The sequence below is a fragment of the Chelonoidis abingdonii genome, chromosome 3 (genome assembly GCF_003597395.2).
Source record: "Chelonoidis abingdonii isolate Lonesome George chromosome 3, CheloAbing_2.0, whole genome shotgun sequence".
Classification (NCBI taxonomy): domain Eukaryota; kingdom Metazoa; phylum Chordata; order Testudines; family Testudinidae; genus Chelonoidis; species Chelonoidis abingdonii.
The window spans coordinates 50,206,857-50,221,648 of record NC_133771.1 but is presented as its reverse complement, the minus strand read 5'-3'; the positions used below and the strand labels follow the sequence as shown (position 1 = coordinate 50,221,648).

General features: G+C 41.3%; 1 protein-coding gene across 2 annotated transcripts in view; it reads right to left on the bottom strand.

Annotated features, from left to right (window-relative positions):
* The window catches only part of PRIM2 (DNA primase subunit 2), a 291,161-nt gene that overhangs the window by 73,221 nt on the left and 203,148 nt on the right, over window positions 1–14,792 (bottom strand). For both annotated transcript variants that reach the window (XM_032806250.2, XM_032806249.2), the window contains exons 9-10: window positions 7,256–7,328; window positions 2,270–2,455 (exon numbers count right to left, since the gene is read on the bottom strand). In XM_032806250.2, coding sequence (XP_032662141.1) covers window positions 2,270–2,455; window positions 7,256–7,328 — 259 coding nt within the window. The remainder of the gene's footprint in view (window positions 1–2,269; window positions 2,456–7,255; window positions 7,329–14,792) is intronic.

Here is a 14,792-nt window from a genome sequence, read left to right as displayed (position 1 = left end):
TGCAAAACTACACATAAAAATCCCTAATGGCTGTTCATTTCATAAGTGTCTACAGAAATCCCCCAGGGTGGGGATTCTAACACTAACCAGGAAACTAAGAAACACTAATGAACAATAAAAAAAACTGAGAATAATATAGGTTGAATATTTGCAGGAGAACAGAAGGATCAGCTGTGGAAACTAGAGGATTCTGACTCATGCCATGTGCCAATAAGAAAGTACTGGAGAGGGGATCAGTCCACCCTGATCCTTTTACTTTTGGTGTGGAGCATATGGACAAGAGTGATCCAGTGGATATAGTGTACTTAGATTTTCAGAAAGTCTTTGACAGGGTCCCTCTCCAAAGGCTCTTAAGCAAAGTAAGATAACATGGGATAAGAGGAAAGATCCGCTCATGGATCATTAACTGGTTAAGAAATAGGAAACAAAGGGTAGAAATAAATGGTCAGTTTTCAGAATGGGGAGAGGTAAATAGCAGAGTTCCCCTGGGTCTATACTGGAACATATTAATAAATAATCCAGAAAAAGGAATAAACAGTGAGGTGGCAAAATTAGCAGATGAAAGACATCTTGGAATCACAGTGGATGGTTGTCTGAAAATATCCACTCAACATACAGCGGCAATCAAAAAAACTAATAGACTCTTAGGAAGCATTAAGAAAGGGATAGATAATAAGACAGAAATATCATAATGCCTCTATATGAATCCATGATATGCCCACATCTGGAATATTGTGTGCAGTTCTGGTCACCCCATTTCAAAAAAGATATATTAGAAATGGAAAAGGTACAGAGAAGAGCAACAAAAATAATTAGGAGAATGGAACAGCTTCCGTCTGAAGAGAGATTAAAAAGACTGGATCTTTTCAACTTGGAAAAGAGACGATATAGAGGGGATATGATAGAAGACTATAACATTGTGAATTCTGTGGAGTAAGTGAATAAGGAAGTGGTATTTAATTCTTCACATTACACAAGAACCAATAAAATTAATAGACAGCATATTTAAAACAAACAAAAGGAAGTACTTCTTCACACAATGCATAGTCAACCTGTGGAACTTGTTGCCAGGGGATAATCTGAAGGCCAAAACCATAATGGGGTTCAAAAAAGAATTATATAAGTTCATGAAGGATAGGTCCATCAATGGCTATTAGCTAAGACCATCAGGAATGCAACTCCATGCTCTGGGTGTCCCTGGCCTCTGATTGCCAGAAGCTGGGAGTGGATGACAGGGGATGGATCACCTAATTGTCTGTTCTGTTCAATCCCTCTGAAGCACCTGGCATTGACCACTGTCAGAAGACAGGATACAGAGCTAGATGGACCATGGCCAGACCCACAATGGCCATTCTTATGTTCTTGTGTTCCACTGGCTCCCCCTTCTCTATTGCATGATATTTACATTATCTGTCATCACTTATAAGGCTCTACCCCATCCTACTTATTTATTACTCACTATCAGAATGTCAACACCCAATGATAGCCCCATGATGCCAGCCTCCATCACCCACTTACTACGTTTTCAAAAAGCATTCCTTCATGCTTTTTCCCATGCTGCCCCTCACCCATGGGAGAAGCTTTCTGTAAATATCCACAAAACTAACATGTTATCTTACTTAAAACTCCCTTTCCTATGACACCTAGAAAACACTTAACAGTTAGGCCCCAGTTCCTCTGCCTATCATTCTGACCAAAACTGTCTCATTGTTTCCTTTTCTTCCCCCGTCTATATCCATGTGCTGCTTCTTATCTTATACTTAGATTGTAAGCTCTTGGGGGCAGTGACTACCTTTTGGTATAACATCTTGCACAATGGGGTCTTGGTCTACAACTAACACTCTCAGGCATTCTGAGAATACAAATAATAATAATGACTATTACAAAGTTTCAGCTAGTACAAAATACAGCAACTTTCCTGCCATTTCATTTCTGAACTGCATTGGCTTTCCAGCTGTTAGTGGTGTAATACAACGTGCCAGTTCTAACCTATAAAGCTCTGTCTGGTTTAGAACATGGCTTTCCTTGGACTTGCCTCTCTTTTCACATGTCTCATTGCAATGGTTGAGACAAACAAAGATAACAACATTTTGTTAAAAAGCAAAACTGTACCCAAAAGAATAAAAATACTTAGAAAGGTGCATTATCCTAGTTTTTACACTAATGTTTAGTAAAATAGTTTCCAGTTAATAATGAAATGTGGTATGAAGCACAGAGCATATTAAGAAATCCTTGCATTTTGATATTTAGCCTTGTTTTAAAAACTTACCTTGTCTGCATCCACTTTTCCTTTAATAAATTCAGACTTCCAGAATTGCAAAGCTTGTTCCAGTGTTAAGCCAATGCCTTTTAAGAACAGTCCATATTGCATACGGCCTCCATGACGGAGATGGTGGTTATCGCGCAGGGCTTTGTGCAGCTGTCTCATGCAAAGAGGAAATGATTTAACAGAAAGCTGCAAGAATAAGAAAATATGTAAGTAAGAGACTGGCCAATTGACTGGTAGGGTATATGTTTATTGGGATTACTAATTAACTCCACTTGGATGGCTGTGGGAAATAAAATGTACTGGACTGCAGATAATTCAAATATGTCCTTGAACCTTTAAATCTAATAAGTCTTCCAACGACAAAAACATAAAATAGAGTAACACAAGTGGAAAGCTACTAAGTAACAAAAGTATATTTGATAATTTTCTTTCTTAAAGCAAAAAAACCCCTGCAGAACCATTACAACGGGTCTTACGCCTGCTTGTAGCTCCTTGGAGGATTGTACCCCAAAGCAAATGAAGGTGTCTATGACAGTTACAGCATCAAAGAGTCACAGAATCTAAGGCCAGAAGAGAGCACCAGGTCATCCAATCTGACCTCCTGTCAACACAAGCTATCATCACTCAGCACCAGCACACTAAACCCAATAACTGAAATTAGACCACAGGAAACTAAACTACTATGTGCCACAGACAGATAACAGGTGCTCCAATACACAAGGGCCCTGCAATGGTAGAGAATGGATTATATGCAATAAACCCACATATTTCGAGCAAGTGACACGCATCCCATGCTACAGAGGAAGACAAAAAAAAACCATGATTGCTGCCAATCTGACCATGGGTAAAATTCCTTCCCGACACCACACACAGGAATCAGTTAGACCCTGAGCACGTGAGCAAGAATAAGACAGCAAAGCACCTGAGCAAGAGAGAGAATGCTCAGCACCACCTAAAGCACTGGCCCTCCTCATCCCATCTCCCAACGTGGCCATCTCTGATTCTTCAAAGGAAGATGACAAAAATCTGCACACAGAATCCCCCTGTGATCATTGCTGGTGGTCAGATGAAGCCCTGAAGCATGAGATTACAAGAACATCAGACATAAACCAGAAGGCACCCTTCTGCCTCCCACCATCAAAACCCCACCATACAATTCCATTCAAATTTATCCAGCTTTCTCTTAAAACTAATTAAATTTGCCCCCACAACTTCTTTTGGGAGGCTCTTTTAGAATCTCAATCCTCTGATAGTTCAAATCCTTCTTCTAATTTCCAGATTGAATTTATTCATGGATAGTTTACACCCATTTGTTCTTGTGCCAATATTGTCCAGCGTTCCCCAGAACTATAACCTTATGACAGGTGGGTTGGATCTAGGGACCTTCCTGCTAGAAGAAAGGAAATTTTCAGGTAAGGTAAAAAAATGTTCTTATTCTTCTTTGCAGGGAAAGTCCACAGATCCATTACAATGGGATGTTCAATAGCAGTGTGTCACCAGGAAGAGGGGTCAGAGAGACCGAGGAAGAAGAAAGATATTTTTAAATAAATACATTCAGTTGCTGGGTGAGCACAGAATGTAAATCCATTCCTCCCATGACAAAGATTGAGATGATCTGCACATTTAACTTGTAAAACACAGTAAAGGTGTGAAAAAACATGACCAGGTGGCTACCCTACATCTCTCTTTGTATGTTAGTATAATCCTTCAGGTCATGAAACTTCAATGGGTCTGAATGAAAGAGAACAACAGTTCAAAGGGGAAAAAACTGTTTGTCTCTCTGAAAACTTCTGAAACTACTTTAGTAACTGAACCCTTAGCAGTAGATGTAGAGTGTTTTTTTTTTAATTTATGATGGGGGTTTTAGACCAACAGAGCTAGAGCTTTCCTGGACTGGATAGTGCAGTCAGTGTTGATTTGAATAGTACTTATTACATCAAGAGTATGCCAGAGTTGAAGGTTTTTGCAGCTGGCAAAAAAGGTGGAAACAAAATAATTTCTTCTAACAAGGTTTATCTCGGGAATAAAGGTTAACGCTTAGCACAATTTTCCCTTCATGAGGGGTGCAGTAATGCTGCAGGACAGAAAATCTATGGGCACTTGTGACAAGGGCTCAAAGAAATGCTTAGGGAAAGCATTTAATACACGATTTATTACGATTTATTTCCCAGGAGGAAATTTTCCTCATTGATGTGGATTTAAGAAGTACAGCAGCTGTAAGAAATCTTCTTGCATCTAGATAAGAGGACAATCCTGCATCAGCTTGTTGTGTCTAGTGAGAAAAGACTACCACTTGAATTTTACAGTGGTAAGTTTTAGGCCCATTTTAAAACTTTTCTGTAGAAATTCTGGAAAAAAATTGTTTTGCCTTTGCATTGACTGGATCCATCCCTACTACTTACACTATGCCCTACAAACAGATTAGCCCCTTGAAGATGCCCCATTTCTAGAATACTCTCTCAAAGCTAAAAGAAAGTGTATTATAAACACATCTGATAATCTTATTTCAATTGTTAGCTCTCAGATATCATGTAAGTTGTTTAACTTTTTCTGCAGTTGGGTGCAGTTTTGTCCTCAGCAGCAGATCCTTGTGTAGAGAATGCATAATTGAGTTGTTGCTGCCTGAATTAGGCCATGTCTATGCTTATGGCTAGATCAGCACTGCTGTGACCGACACAGAGGTGTAGATTTAGTGGCTCTGGTGAAGACCCACTAAGTTGATGGCAGAGCACTCTTCCATCAAATTCTGTATTTCAGCTCACCGAGAAGAGTAAGGTAAGTTGGTGGGAGAGTGTTTCCCATTGACACAGCATGGTGTAGACTCCGTTGTAAACCGATCTAAGTTACATCAACTGAAGTAGCATAACTGAGGTCGACTTCCAGCTGTAGTGTGGACCAACCCTTAGATATGAGAACCAGGACCTCCTTAGGCATTGTGGGAATACTTGTCTCTCTTGTGTGTGCGCATCGGTCTGTCCATTCAGGAACGAATCATGAACAGTAAAAAAAAACAACGACAATCATATTTTTGGCCAGGGGACAAAGTCCACTATTATAGCTACAGCCTATTACTCTGGAAAAAGACTTTGGTTTCTCTACAGGGTTCTGGTTGCAAAAGGGTCCATTGACAGGTGTCCAACTCAGGACCCGACTCTCCATTCAAAGACCTTGTGCTGTAGACTCCATTTTCCTGGATTGTCCTTTGTTCTCTTCACCAGCTGCTATGATGTTTATTTCGTCTTTGCATGCAGCGCTTGAGAAAACAGATTTGCTATTTTTTTCCCTTTCACTGAGGAATAAAGAAAATTAGAGGCACATAGCCAGAATGAGAATCTAGTGCAAGGATCGGCAACCTTTGGCACGCAGCCTATCAGGGAAATCCTCTGACAGCTGGGATGGTTTGTTTACCTGCAGCGTCCGCAGCTCCTGCCAATTGCGGTTCCCACTGACTGCGGTTTGCCGTTCCAGGCCAATGGGGACTGCAGGAAGCAGCGCAGGCCGAAGGATGTGCTGGCTCTTTAAGCTGGCATAGATTTTATCCACAAACCCTCTCTGATTCTAACATACTTGGCCTTCTGAGTACTCTTGGCAATGGGACAAAGGAAAACAGGAATAAGAAGAAACTTCTGGAGAAGGTATGTGGAATCTCACTGACAACAGTATGTTGGTGAAGAGACGTTCATTCTGCTTCAAGACATCAAAGCCAAGATAGAGTCACTGAAGAATGGATGACATTGTGCTCTTTGGCCACTAGCTTCTGAATCCTGCCCTCTGATAGGAACAAAATTTCTGTGAAGACTGATATCTATAACTCCCAGAAGTAATATCAGCTGCATATCACCACTTGGGTCTTAGTGGAGTTGTCCAATCCATGTTATTCCACAATGGGACATTTCCAGGAGCAGTGCTCCAATGAGCAGGTTGTTTTGGAATGGGTATGGGTGAACCCTTTTCTACCAGAGGAAAATACAATGTTTACTAGCACTTTAGTTAACATCCTTAGAGAGGCAGGTAGTCCAAAAAGTTAAAGCAGCATACCGGTAACATCATATTTTGTATGTGAATCTGGTATCTTCTCCAGGAAGTTCATAGAACAATGTGCAGATAAGTGTTTTACAGATAAATTAATGACAGAAAAAGTTTCCTTTGGAATTGCTGCTATGGTGGAATTTAGGGTTTCCATCCTGAACCATGGCTTCTGGAGGAATCGATTCAAGTACCTCTGACAGAGCTTTCTTTTGTCTTTGAAATCCTAGGGCACTGAGGAGAGACTGGAGTAGAAGCCTAAACCTTCCTGTTCTGTGGGAGATCAATTACCCAATTTGAAACAAGTGACATACTCAGGTGTTTCAAACCGGCTGGATGAAAAGGAGGAATGTCAATAATCTTGGTTTTGGAGGTGCATTTAATTCTAATGCTGCAACTCTCTACCTAAGATTCATTCTTCTGATGTAGCATTTAGGCGAAATTCCAAATTTCCTGCCACTTGCCCCCACTTGTTCCTGATTCCTTCTGCCAATTATTGAGGTTTTACAATAAACTTTCATAGATCTATATTTTTAAAAAAATATTTTATGTTATTTGAAAAAAAAACCCAAAACACAGGAAAACTGACCAATTATGCAGACAAAATAGACTATAAAATGAATAAGAAAAACAACGGGAGGTAAAATTTAAAAAAAAATTAACACCAACTCATAAGTAGTCCCACTCTAATTTCTCACAAGCTGCACTTCAGGTTAACTTTGCTGCATTTTAGCTTTTATGTGACACAATTCTGTTGAACTGGTCCTCAAAATACAGTTTGAGAACTACTAGTGAAGAGACAAAGCAGACAGTTTAGTCACAGCTTTTATGGATAGGGAGAATAAAGAATTAAGGCGGCCAGACATACCCTACTGGATGAACTGTTAATTGTTTTTAAAAATACGTGTGAAAGGCAACAACGATCTTATAGCAACCAAATGATGAGCACAAAGTACTTACAGCATCAATGTGTTCTAATGAAATTTTCCCAATATTTTTTTGTATGCTGTAATCTGGGCCAACATAGGAATGGCTGAAAGAAAAAAAGGAAATAAGCTGTTTAGTCAAGTTAGTTAAAAAAAGAAATTTTCATAAATGCAGGAATAGATAACCTTGCTACTTTTGCAGCAAATTAAATTTAGGAACTGAGAATTTTACATCCAAACCATAGACAAGAAAAAAAACACTGAGTTACATGATAGAACTAGGAAAAAAAATTAAAAATCCAGGCTTCACTAGGAATGTAAAGATTTTTGGCACCCCACTGGACACTGAAAGAAAAGAATCTTTTGGGGGCTACTGAGACAATGATTGTATGCAGTTTTGAATTTAACAGAGAAAAATGAGAACATTTGTACTGAAACATGTTACAGAATACCCACTAGAAACCAATCTATTAAAACCATGACTGTGTATTTAGAAGAACAGAGAGTTAAGGTGAGGATTCTACACGCATTCAGTAATCAAGTATTTTTCTTTTTTGATCTTTGAAAACAGGATTTTTTCAGATTGAGACAGAGGATATAAAAAGTAATAAAATAAGTAGAATTTGTGTAAAGTTTTGTTGAACTTAATTTGCAAGCATCAGCTTTAAACTCAATGAAGCTGCAAAATATTGCATAAGAATAAAACATTTTGTGGAATGCTGATTAAGGGAGACAATTCTGACAAAAATTAGTGCTGTAAATATCATCAGGCACTCAATGATTAACTCCAAAAAGAATGGATAAGGCTAAGAGAGAATGTTGGATGTTACTGTTTATTCTCTGGTACTTGCAATATTTTATTTTGTATAAAACATGCAATTGAGAGATGATGTTACTGTAGTACAATGTACTCTTTCTGTTTAAACCACAGTTAAAACAAACCCTTGTTTACTTCTCTAGTCTTGTTTTTGGCAGACACTAGAGAATTAGTCATACTTCTTGGGGTTACTGTCATTTTTGGAAAACTTACTTTCTATTTCCAGACAACAGATACAATGAAAATCGGTTGAGTGGTATTTTACTATTATCATCAATTATTTGTATTACTGTAGTGTTTGGCAGCTCTAATCATAAACCAGAACTCTACTGTCCTAGGTGCTGTACAATCACGAAACGAAAACACAGTCCCTGCCCCACAGATCTTACAATCTAAGTATAAGACAAGAGACAACAGATGGATACAAACAAACCAATGGAGGAGTACAAGCAAACAATGAGATAATATTGGTTAGTACAGTAGCCAATAATCTCAGCACACCAGCAGTGTCATCATTTTTTTTGTAGGCATGACAGAAAATGACATTGAGGCATCTGAAGGATGTAGCTAATCACCTTATATAATCATTTTCTTGTGCTATCTATTGTTGTGGTTAATTCATATGCACTCAATGTGTGATAAACAGATTTAAGTTGTAGGTAAAGACATAGGAATAAGTAGGATAGTATTACAGGGATATATGGTTGACAAATATTTATGAGTGAAGAGTGTGTATTTGGCATATTAAAGTAAGGTTATAAAGCAAGGCCTACGGGCTGAGGCCTTGAAGATGTTACCTTAGCCACATCAGGCTTTAAGCCTAAAGAAGGGTTGACATAAGTAAGTGACCCAAGAATAACCCTGTACCAGTAAAATTACAAGAAAACTACTGGTGAGACTGCTTTTGGGGCCTAAGGCAGCTGGATCATATGGTCCCACTTTTGACACTGTAAACAAGAAGCGAGCAGCACTATCTTCTGCAAATGTAAACAAATTTGTTTGTTTGAGCCAGTGGTCCCCAACCTTTTTCGTCTTGCGGGCAGCAGACGAAGGACTGTGGCGGCGGTCGAGCATCCGCCGAAATCGGCGGCAATGCCTCTGGATGACATCGCTTGTTGGCTGCAAGCAGCAGCATCCAGAGGGGGCGGCACCGAAATGCCGCAGAATTTCAGTGGCTTTTCGGCGGATGCTCGACTGCTGGCCAGGACGCGGGCGCATTTAGATGCCTCTGCGGGCGCCATGGCGCCCGCAGGCACCGTGTTTGGGACCCCTGGTCTGAGCAATCAGCTGAGCATGGACTTGTAGGTTCCAAAGTTTTACATTGTTTTATTTTTGAATGCAGGTTTTCATTGTACATAATTCTACATTTGTAAGTTCAACTTTCATGATAAATAGATTGCACTACAGTACTTGTATTAGGTGAATTGAAAAATACTATTTTGCTTTTTCCAGTGCAAGTATTTGTAATCAAAAATAAATATAAAGTGAATACAGTAAGTACACTTTATATTCTGTGTTGTAATTGAAATCAATATATTTGAAAATTTAGAAAACCTCCACAAATACTTAAATAAATGGTATTCTATTATTGTTTAATCATACAATTAATCACAATTAATTTTTTTAATCATGTGATTAATTGTGATTAATTTTTTTAATCGCTTGTGTGATACAGCATGGCCAGAGGGCAGCAGGAGAGGGTTAGAAGGGAGCCTTATTCCCTGTAGAGGGAAGAAAGTTTGCTATAGATTAATTAGAGCATCTGAAGCCAATGAGAGCACCTGCAGTCAGTCACCTGATAAAAAAAACCCTGCTTCAATCAGACAGGGGAGGAGTTGGAGCAAAAAGGATTGGTGTTAGAGCAGAGGAAAATTTGGAAAAGTGCTGCGGTGGGCTAAGAAGTCCAAGACCCTAGGTAAAGGGGAATCTGGCTCGTGCAGAGGGAGGGCAGGAAGCCCCCCACAAGCTGAAGGGCAGGAGAGGGAAGTAGCCCAGGGGATGGAACTGTCAATTCAAGTGGTTTACTAATATCCTCAGGGCCCCTGGGCTGGGACCTGGAGTAGAGGGCGGGCCCAGGTCCCTCCCTCTCCACTCCCCTTCTCTAGGACACTAGTGAGGCAGTTAATATTCCAATTCAGGGGCAAGAAATGGCACCCTGAAACCCCGCCCCAAAGAAGAGAAAGCGCAAGACCCGTCATAATAGTGCCGGCAATTTGCCACACTTGAAATCCTAGTTTGAACAGATCTGCCTTGAGGTTTACATTTCTTTATTTCCATTGGGTGTTTGCTGTGTAAATTGGAACTAGTCTGTTAAGCAGTGTTATGGGAAAATTTTAGCACAGCAAGGAAGCAATTAATTATGCAATAAAAAGGGAAATAAAAACAACCCATGAAACTACAGACCAGTTAGTTTAATTTCTGTGCCAGGGAAGATAATGGAGCAAGTAATTAAAGAAATCATCTGCAAACACTTGGAAGGTGGTGTGACAAAGTTCCTCCTCTACCTTGGTGGGTCCTGCGCTTATTATCGGATTTGTTCACCTCGGTGATCTTCCCCTCTTGTGGAACCCACAGTCTGGGTCAGCTCCTCCTGTGTCTGATCAGGAGTTGGGAGGTTTGGGTGGAATCCGGGCCCACCCTCTACTCCGGGTTCCAGCCCAGGGCCCTGTGGATCGCAGCTGTCTATAGTGCCTCCTGTAACAGCTGCATGACAGCTACAACATCCTGGGCTACTTCCCCATGCCTCCTCCAAACACTTCTTTATCCTCACCACAGGACCTTCCTGGTGTTGATAACGCTTGTCTCCTCAATCTCCAGCACTACACTCTCTCACTCTCAGCTTCTTGCCTTCTTGCTCTCAGCTCCTCACATACGCTCCTTCTCCTCTGCTCCTCTGCCTGACTGGAGTGAACTCCTTTTTAAAACCCAGGTGCCCTGATTATCCTGCCTTGATTGGCTGCAGTGTTCTAATTAAGTAGCTATCTCTACTGCCTCTAGAAAGATCTTAATTGGCTCCAGGTGCCTTTTAACCTGGACAACTGCCATTTGGCTACCAGGGCCTAGGATTTGTTAGCCTGGGGCTAACATACCTGTTTCTCAGTCTTACTGTAGCCATCTGGCTCTGCCCATCACAGTGGTAAGGTGATAGGGATAGCCAGCATGGATTTGTAAAGAACAAGTCGTTCAAACCAATCTGATAGCTTTCTTTGATAGGATAACGAGCCTTGTGGATAAGGAGAAGCGTGGATGTGGTATACCTAGACTTTAGTAAGCATTTATATGTCTCGGCATGAATATCCATATCGATAAACTAGGCAGATACAATTTAGATGGGCTACTATAAGTGGGCGCATAACTGCTGGATAACTGTACTCAGAGAGTCTATTAATGGCTCCCAATCCTGCTGGAAAGTATAACAAGTGGGTCCGCAGGGGGCTGTTTTGACCAGCTCTGTTCAATTCTTCATCAACGACTTAGATGTTGGCATAGAAATACGCTTATTTAAGTTTGCAGACAATACCAAACTGCGGAGGGATTGCAACTGCTTTGGAGGACAGGGTCAAAATTCAAAATGATCTGGACATAATTGGAGAAATGGTCGAGGTAAACTGGATGAAGTTCAAATAAGAAATGCAAAGTGCTCCATTAGGAAGGAACAATCAGCTCACACATACAGAATGGGAGAGACTGTCTAGGAGGAGTATAGGCAGAAGGAGATCTAGGGGTCATAGTGGATCACAAGCTAAATATGAGTCAACAGTGTGATACTGTGCAAAAAAAAGCCAACGTGATTCTGGGATGCATTAACAGGTGTGTTGTAACAAGACACGAAGTCATTCTTCCGCTCTACTCTGCACTGGTAGACTCAACTGGAGTATTGTGTCCAGTTCTGGGCACCGCATTTCAAGAAGATGTGGAGAAATTGCCAGAAGGTCCAGAGAAGAGCAACAAGAATGAATTAAAGGTCTTGAGACATGACCTATGAAGAAGGCTGAAAGATCAGGTTTATTTGTTTGGAAAAGAGAAGACTGAGAGGGACATGATAGAGTTTTCAGGTATCTAAAGGTTCATCAGGGGAGGGAGAAACTTGTTCACCTAGCCTCTAATGATAGAGCAAGAAGCAACGGCTTAAACTGCAACAAGGGAGATTTAGGTTGGACATTAGGAAAAAGTTCCTAACTGTCAGGGTAGTTAAACACTGGAATAAATTCCCTAGGGAGGTTGTGGAATCTCCATTTCTGGAGATATTTAAGAGTAGGTTAGATAAATGTCTATCAGGGATGGTCTAGACAGTAGTTGGTTCTGCCGTGAAGGCAGGGGACTGGATTCGATGACCTCTCGAGGTCCCTTCCAGTCCTAGAGTCTATGAATCTATGCATTCCTCTCAGCTTGTTTTGCACAAATACTGAGTTGATTTAATTTAATTGGATTTAAAGCAGGACCACCTTACTTTTTTGCTAATAAGTTTTTCATCTTTTTACACACTGTATTAAATATACAGGTATTAGGTTTGAGCTGCATGTTGCACTCAAAATCTTTGATTGCAACTCAATCAGTTGTTTTTTTCCCCTAATTTTTTGAAAGTACTGGGTGCCTGCAGCAATAATCCAAGTCACACAGTTATGTTCCAATTTCTGCAGGTTATTTAAAAACAAAAATGAATCATATTATGTTTGTTGCTCTGTATTTTCCTGATATGTTGCTTTGCAATTCTAAAAGTAATATAAGTAGGAGTAACTATTGTTGCATAGTGTAGCTTAAATTACTTTTTAGTGGTGGTTGGCCCAAACAGTGTCAGTGCTATTATAATGGCTATAGTGAATGTGATCAAGCTCTTAGTTAAATTAATTTTTTTAATGTTTTGTTGTATACATCCATTGGTGAGACAGACCACCCTACAAACAGAAGAGGATACATTTCTTGTTTAACTCTGTGATGAACAAGTCTATCTGAACTGTCCTGTATTGACTGAATACGTGGTGTAATATGCTGGGGTTTATTTCCCACTCATGTTTTTGGAAGAAGTTCCAAAGCTTGACAGCCTCAGTGCAGAGAGGAGGAGGAGGAGGATCTGGCTCCTCCCTCACAATTGACGTATGCATGCACAATATATTGTGACCTTTGCCATATTGGGACCTTCGGGCAGCCTATCGCCAACAATTTTCCATAGCGTCAAGCACCATAGGGTATGTCTACACTACAGGATTATTCCGATTTTACATAAACCGGTTTTATAAAACAGATCGTATAAAGTCGAGTGCACGCGGCGACACTAAGCACATTAATTCGGCGGTGTGCGTCCATGGTCCGAGGCTAGTGTCGATTTCCGGAGCGTTGCACTGTGGGTAGCTATTCCATAGCTATCCCATAGTTCCCGCAGTCTCTCCCGCCCCTTAGAATTCTGGGTTGAGAGCCCAGTGGCTGATGAGGCAAAAATCATTGTTGCGGGTGGTTCTGGGTAAGGATCCATGTGGCTGCGTGGGCAAAAATCATTGTCACGCGAGTGGGTGGTTCTGGGTAAATATGTCGTCTCATTCCTTCTTTCCGGGTCGTCAGCAATGGAGACGCAATCATTTGCACCCTTTTTCCCTGATTGCCCTGGCAGATGCCAAGCACGGCAACCAGGGGCGCAGTTCAGCCTTTTTCTTTTTTTTTTTTTTTTTTTTTTTTTTTTTTTTTTTTTTTTTAAAACAGTCCCGTATGTGTACTGGATGCGCGGACAGAGGCGATAACCCTCAGCGCTCACAACGTACTCATTTGCTTTTGCATGATAGCAAGAGACGGTTATCAGTCGTTCTGTCCGTTCTGCTGCCAGCGTATGGCCATGAGATGACGGTGTATCTGTCTCTTCTGTGTGCTGCTATCATGGGTGCCCTGGCTGAGATCAGCCAGGGGCGCAAAGCAAAACTGGGAATGACTCCCGGAGTCAATCCCTCCTTTATGGTTCTAAAATAGAATCAGCTCGCTGCCTAGGTATGGGGCAAGTGTACTAGAGAGAACCAGTGTATTCAGAGAGACGCAGCTCCGTTTGTCAGATCCCGCATGAAATGATGAGCTACATGCCCATTCACTGGGGGTGCCCCTGCAACAACCCCACCCATTGCTTACCCTCATGCACCCTCACCTCCTGGAGCTAGTACCGTGGCAGTGTCCTCCTCCCATCTTTGTGTCATGAAGTAATAAAGAGGATGCAGGTAAGAACACTGAGTATTGGTTAGTGAGATAAGATGGAGGGGGAGGCAGCCTCCCAGTGCTATGATAGTCAGGCAGGACATTAGCGGTGGCTCGGGGGAGAGGAGGCCCAGCATCCCACTGCTAGATAGTCCAGGCAGGTCGAATCTTTTCTTAGCACTGAAAAGGGAGGGGGCTTGATTTGAGCTCAGCCCCCAGTTGCTATTGATGAAGACGGTTACCAGCCCATGTCCTGTACCATCTCTGGAACGATCGAGGAATCATTCTATTTTTACCAGGCACCTCCCTCCGGCCAGCCTCACCTCAGGCCAGCCGAGGGGTAGTTCAGTCACGTTATCAGATAGGAGCAGTCTCATGGCTGGGTTGAATAAGGACGGTTATTTACCACGCTCCTATCCTGGCACTATCCTGCCTCCACCAGGGACGGGGGGAGTAGGGCGAATACCTGCGCTTTACTGATGTCCGGATTCATCTGTTCTACCAGCCGCATTCAGTAGCCATAGGTGTCATGGTATAATTCCAAATTTGGACCTTAGCGTCCAATAATCATTGGGTAACCGAA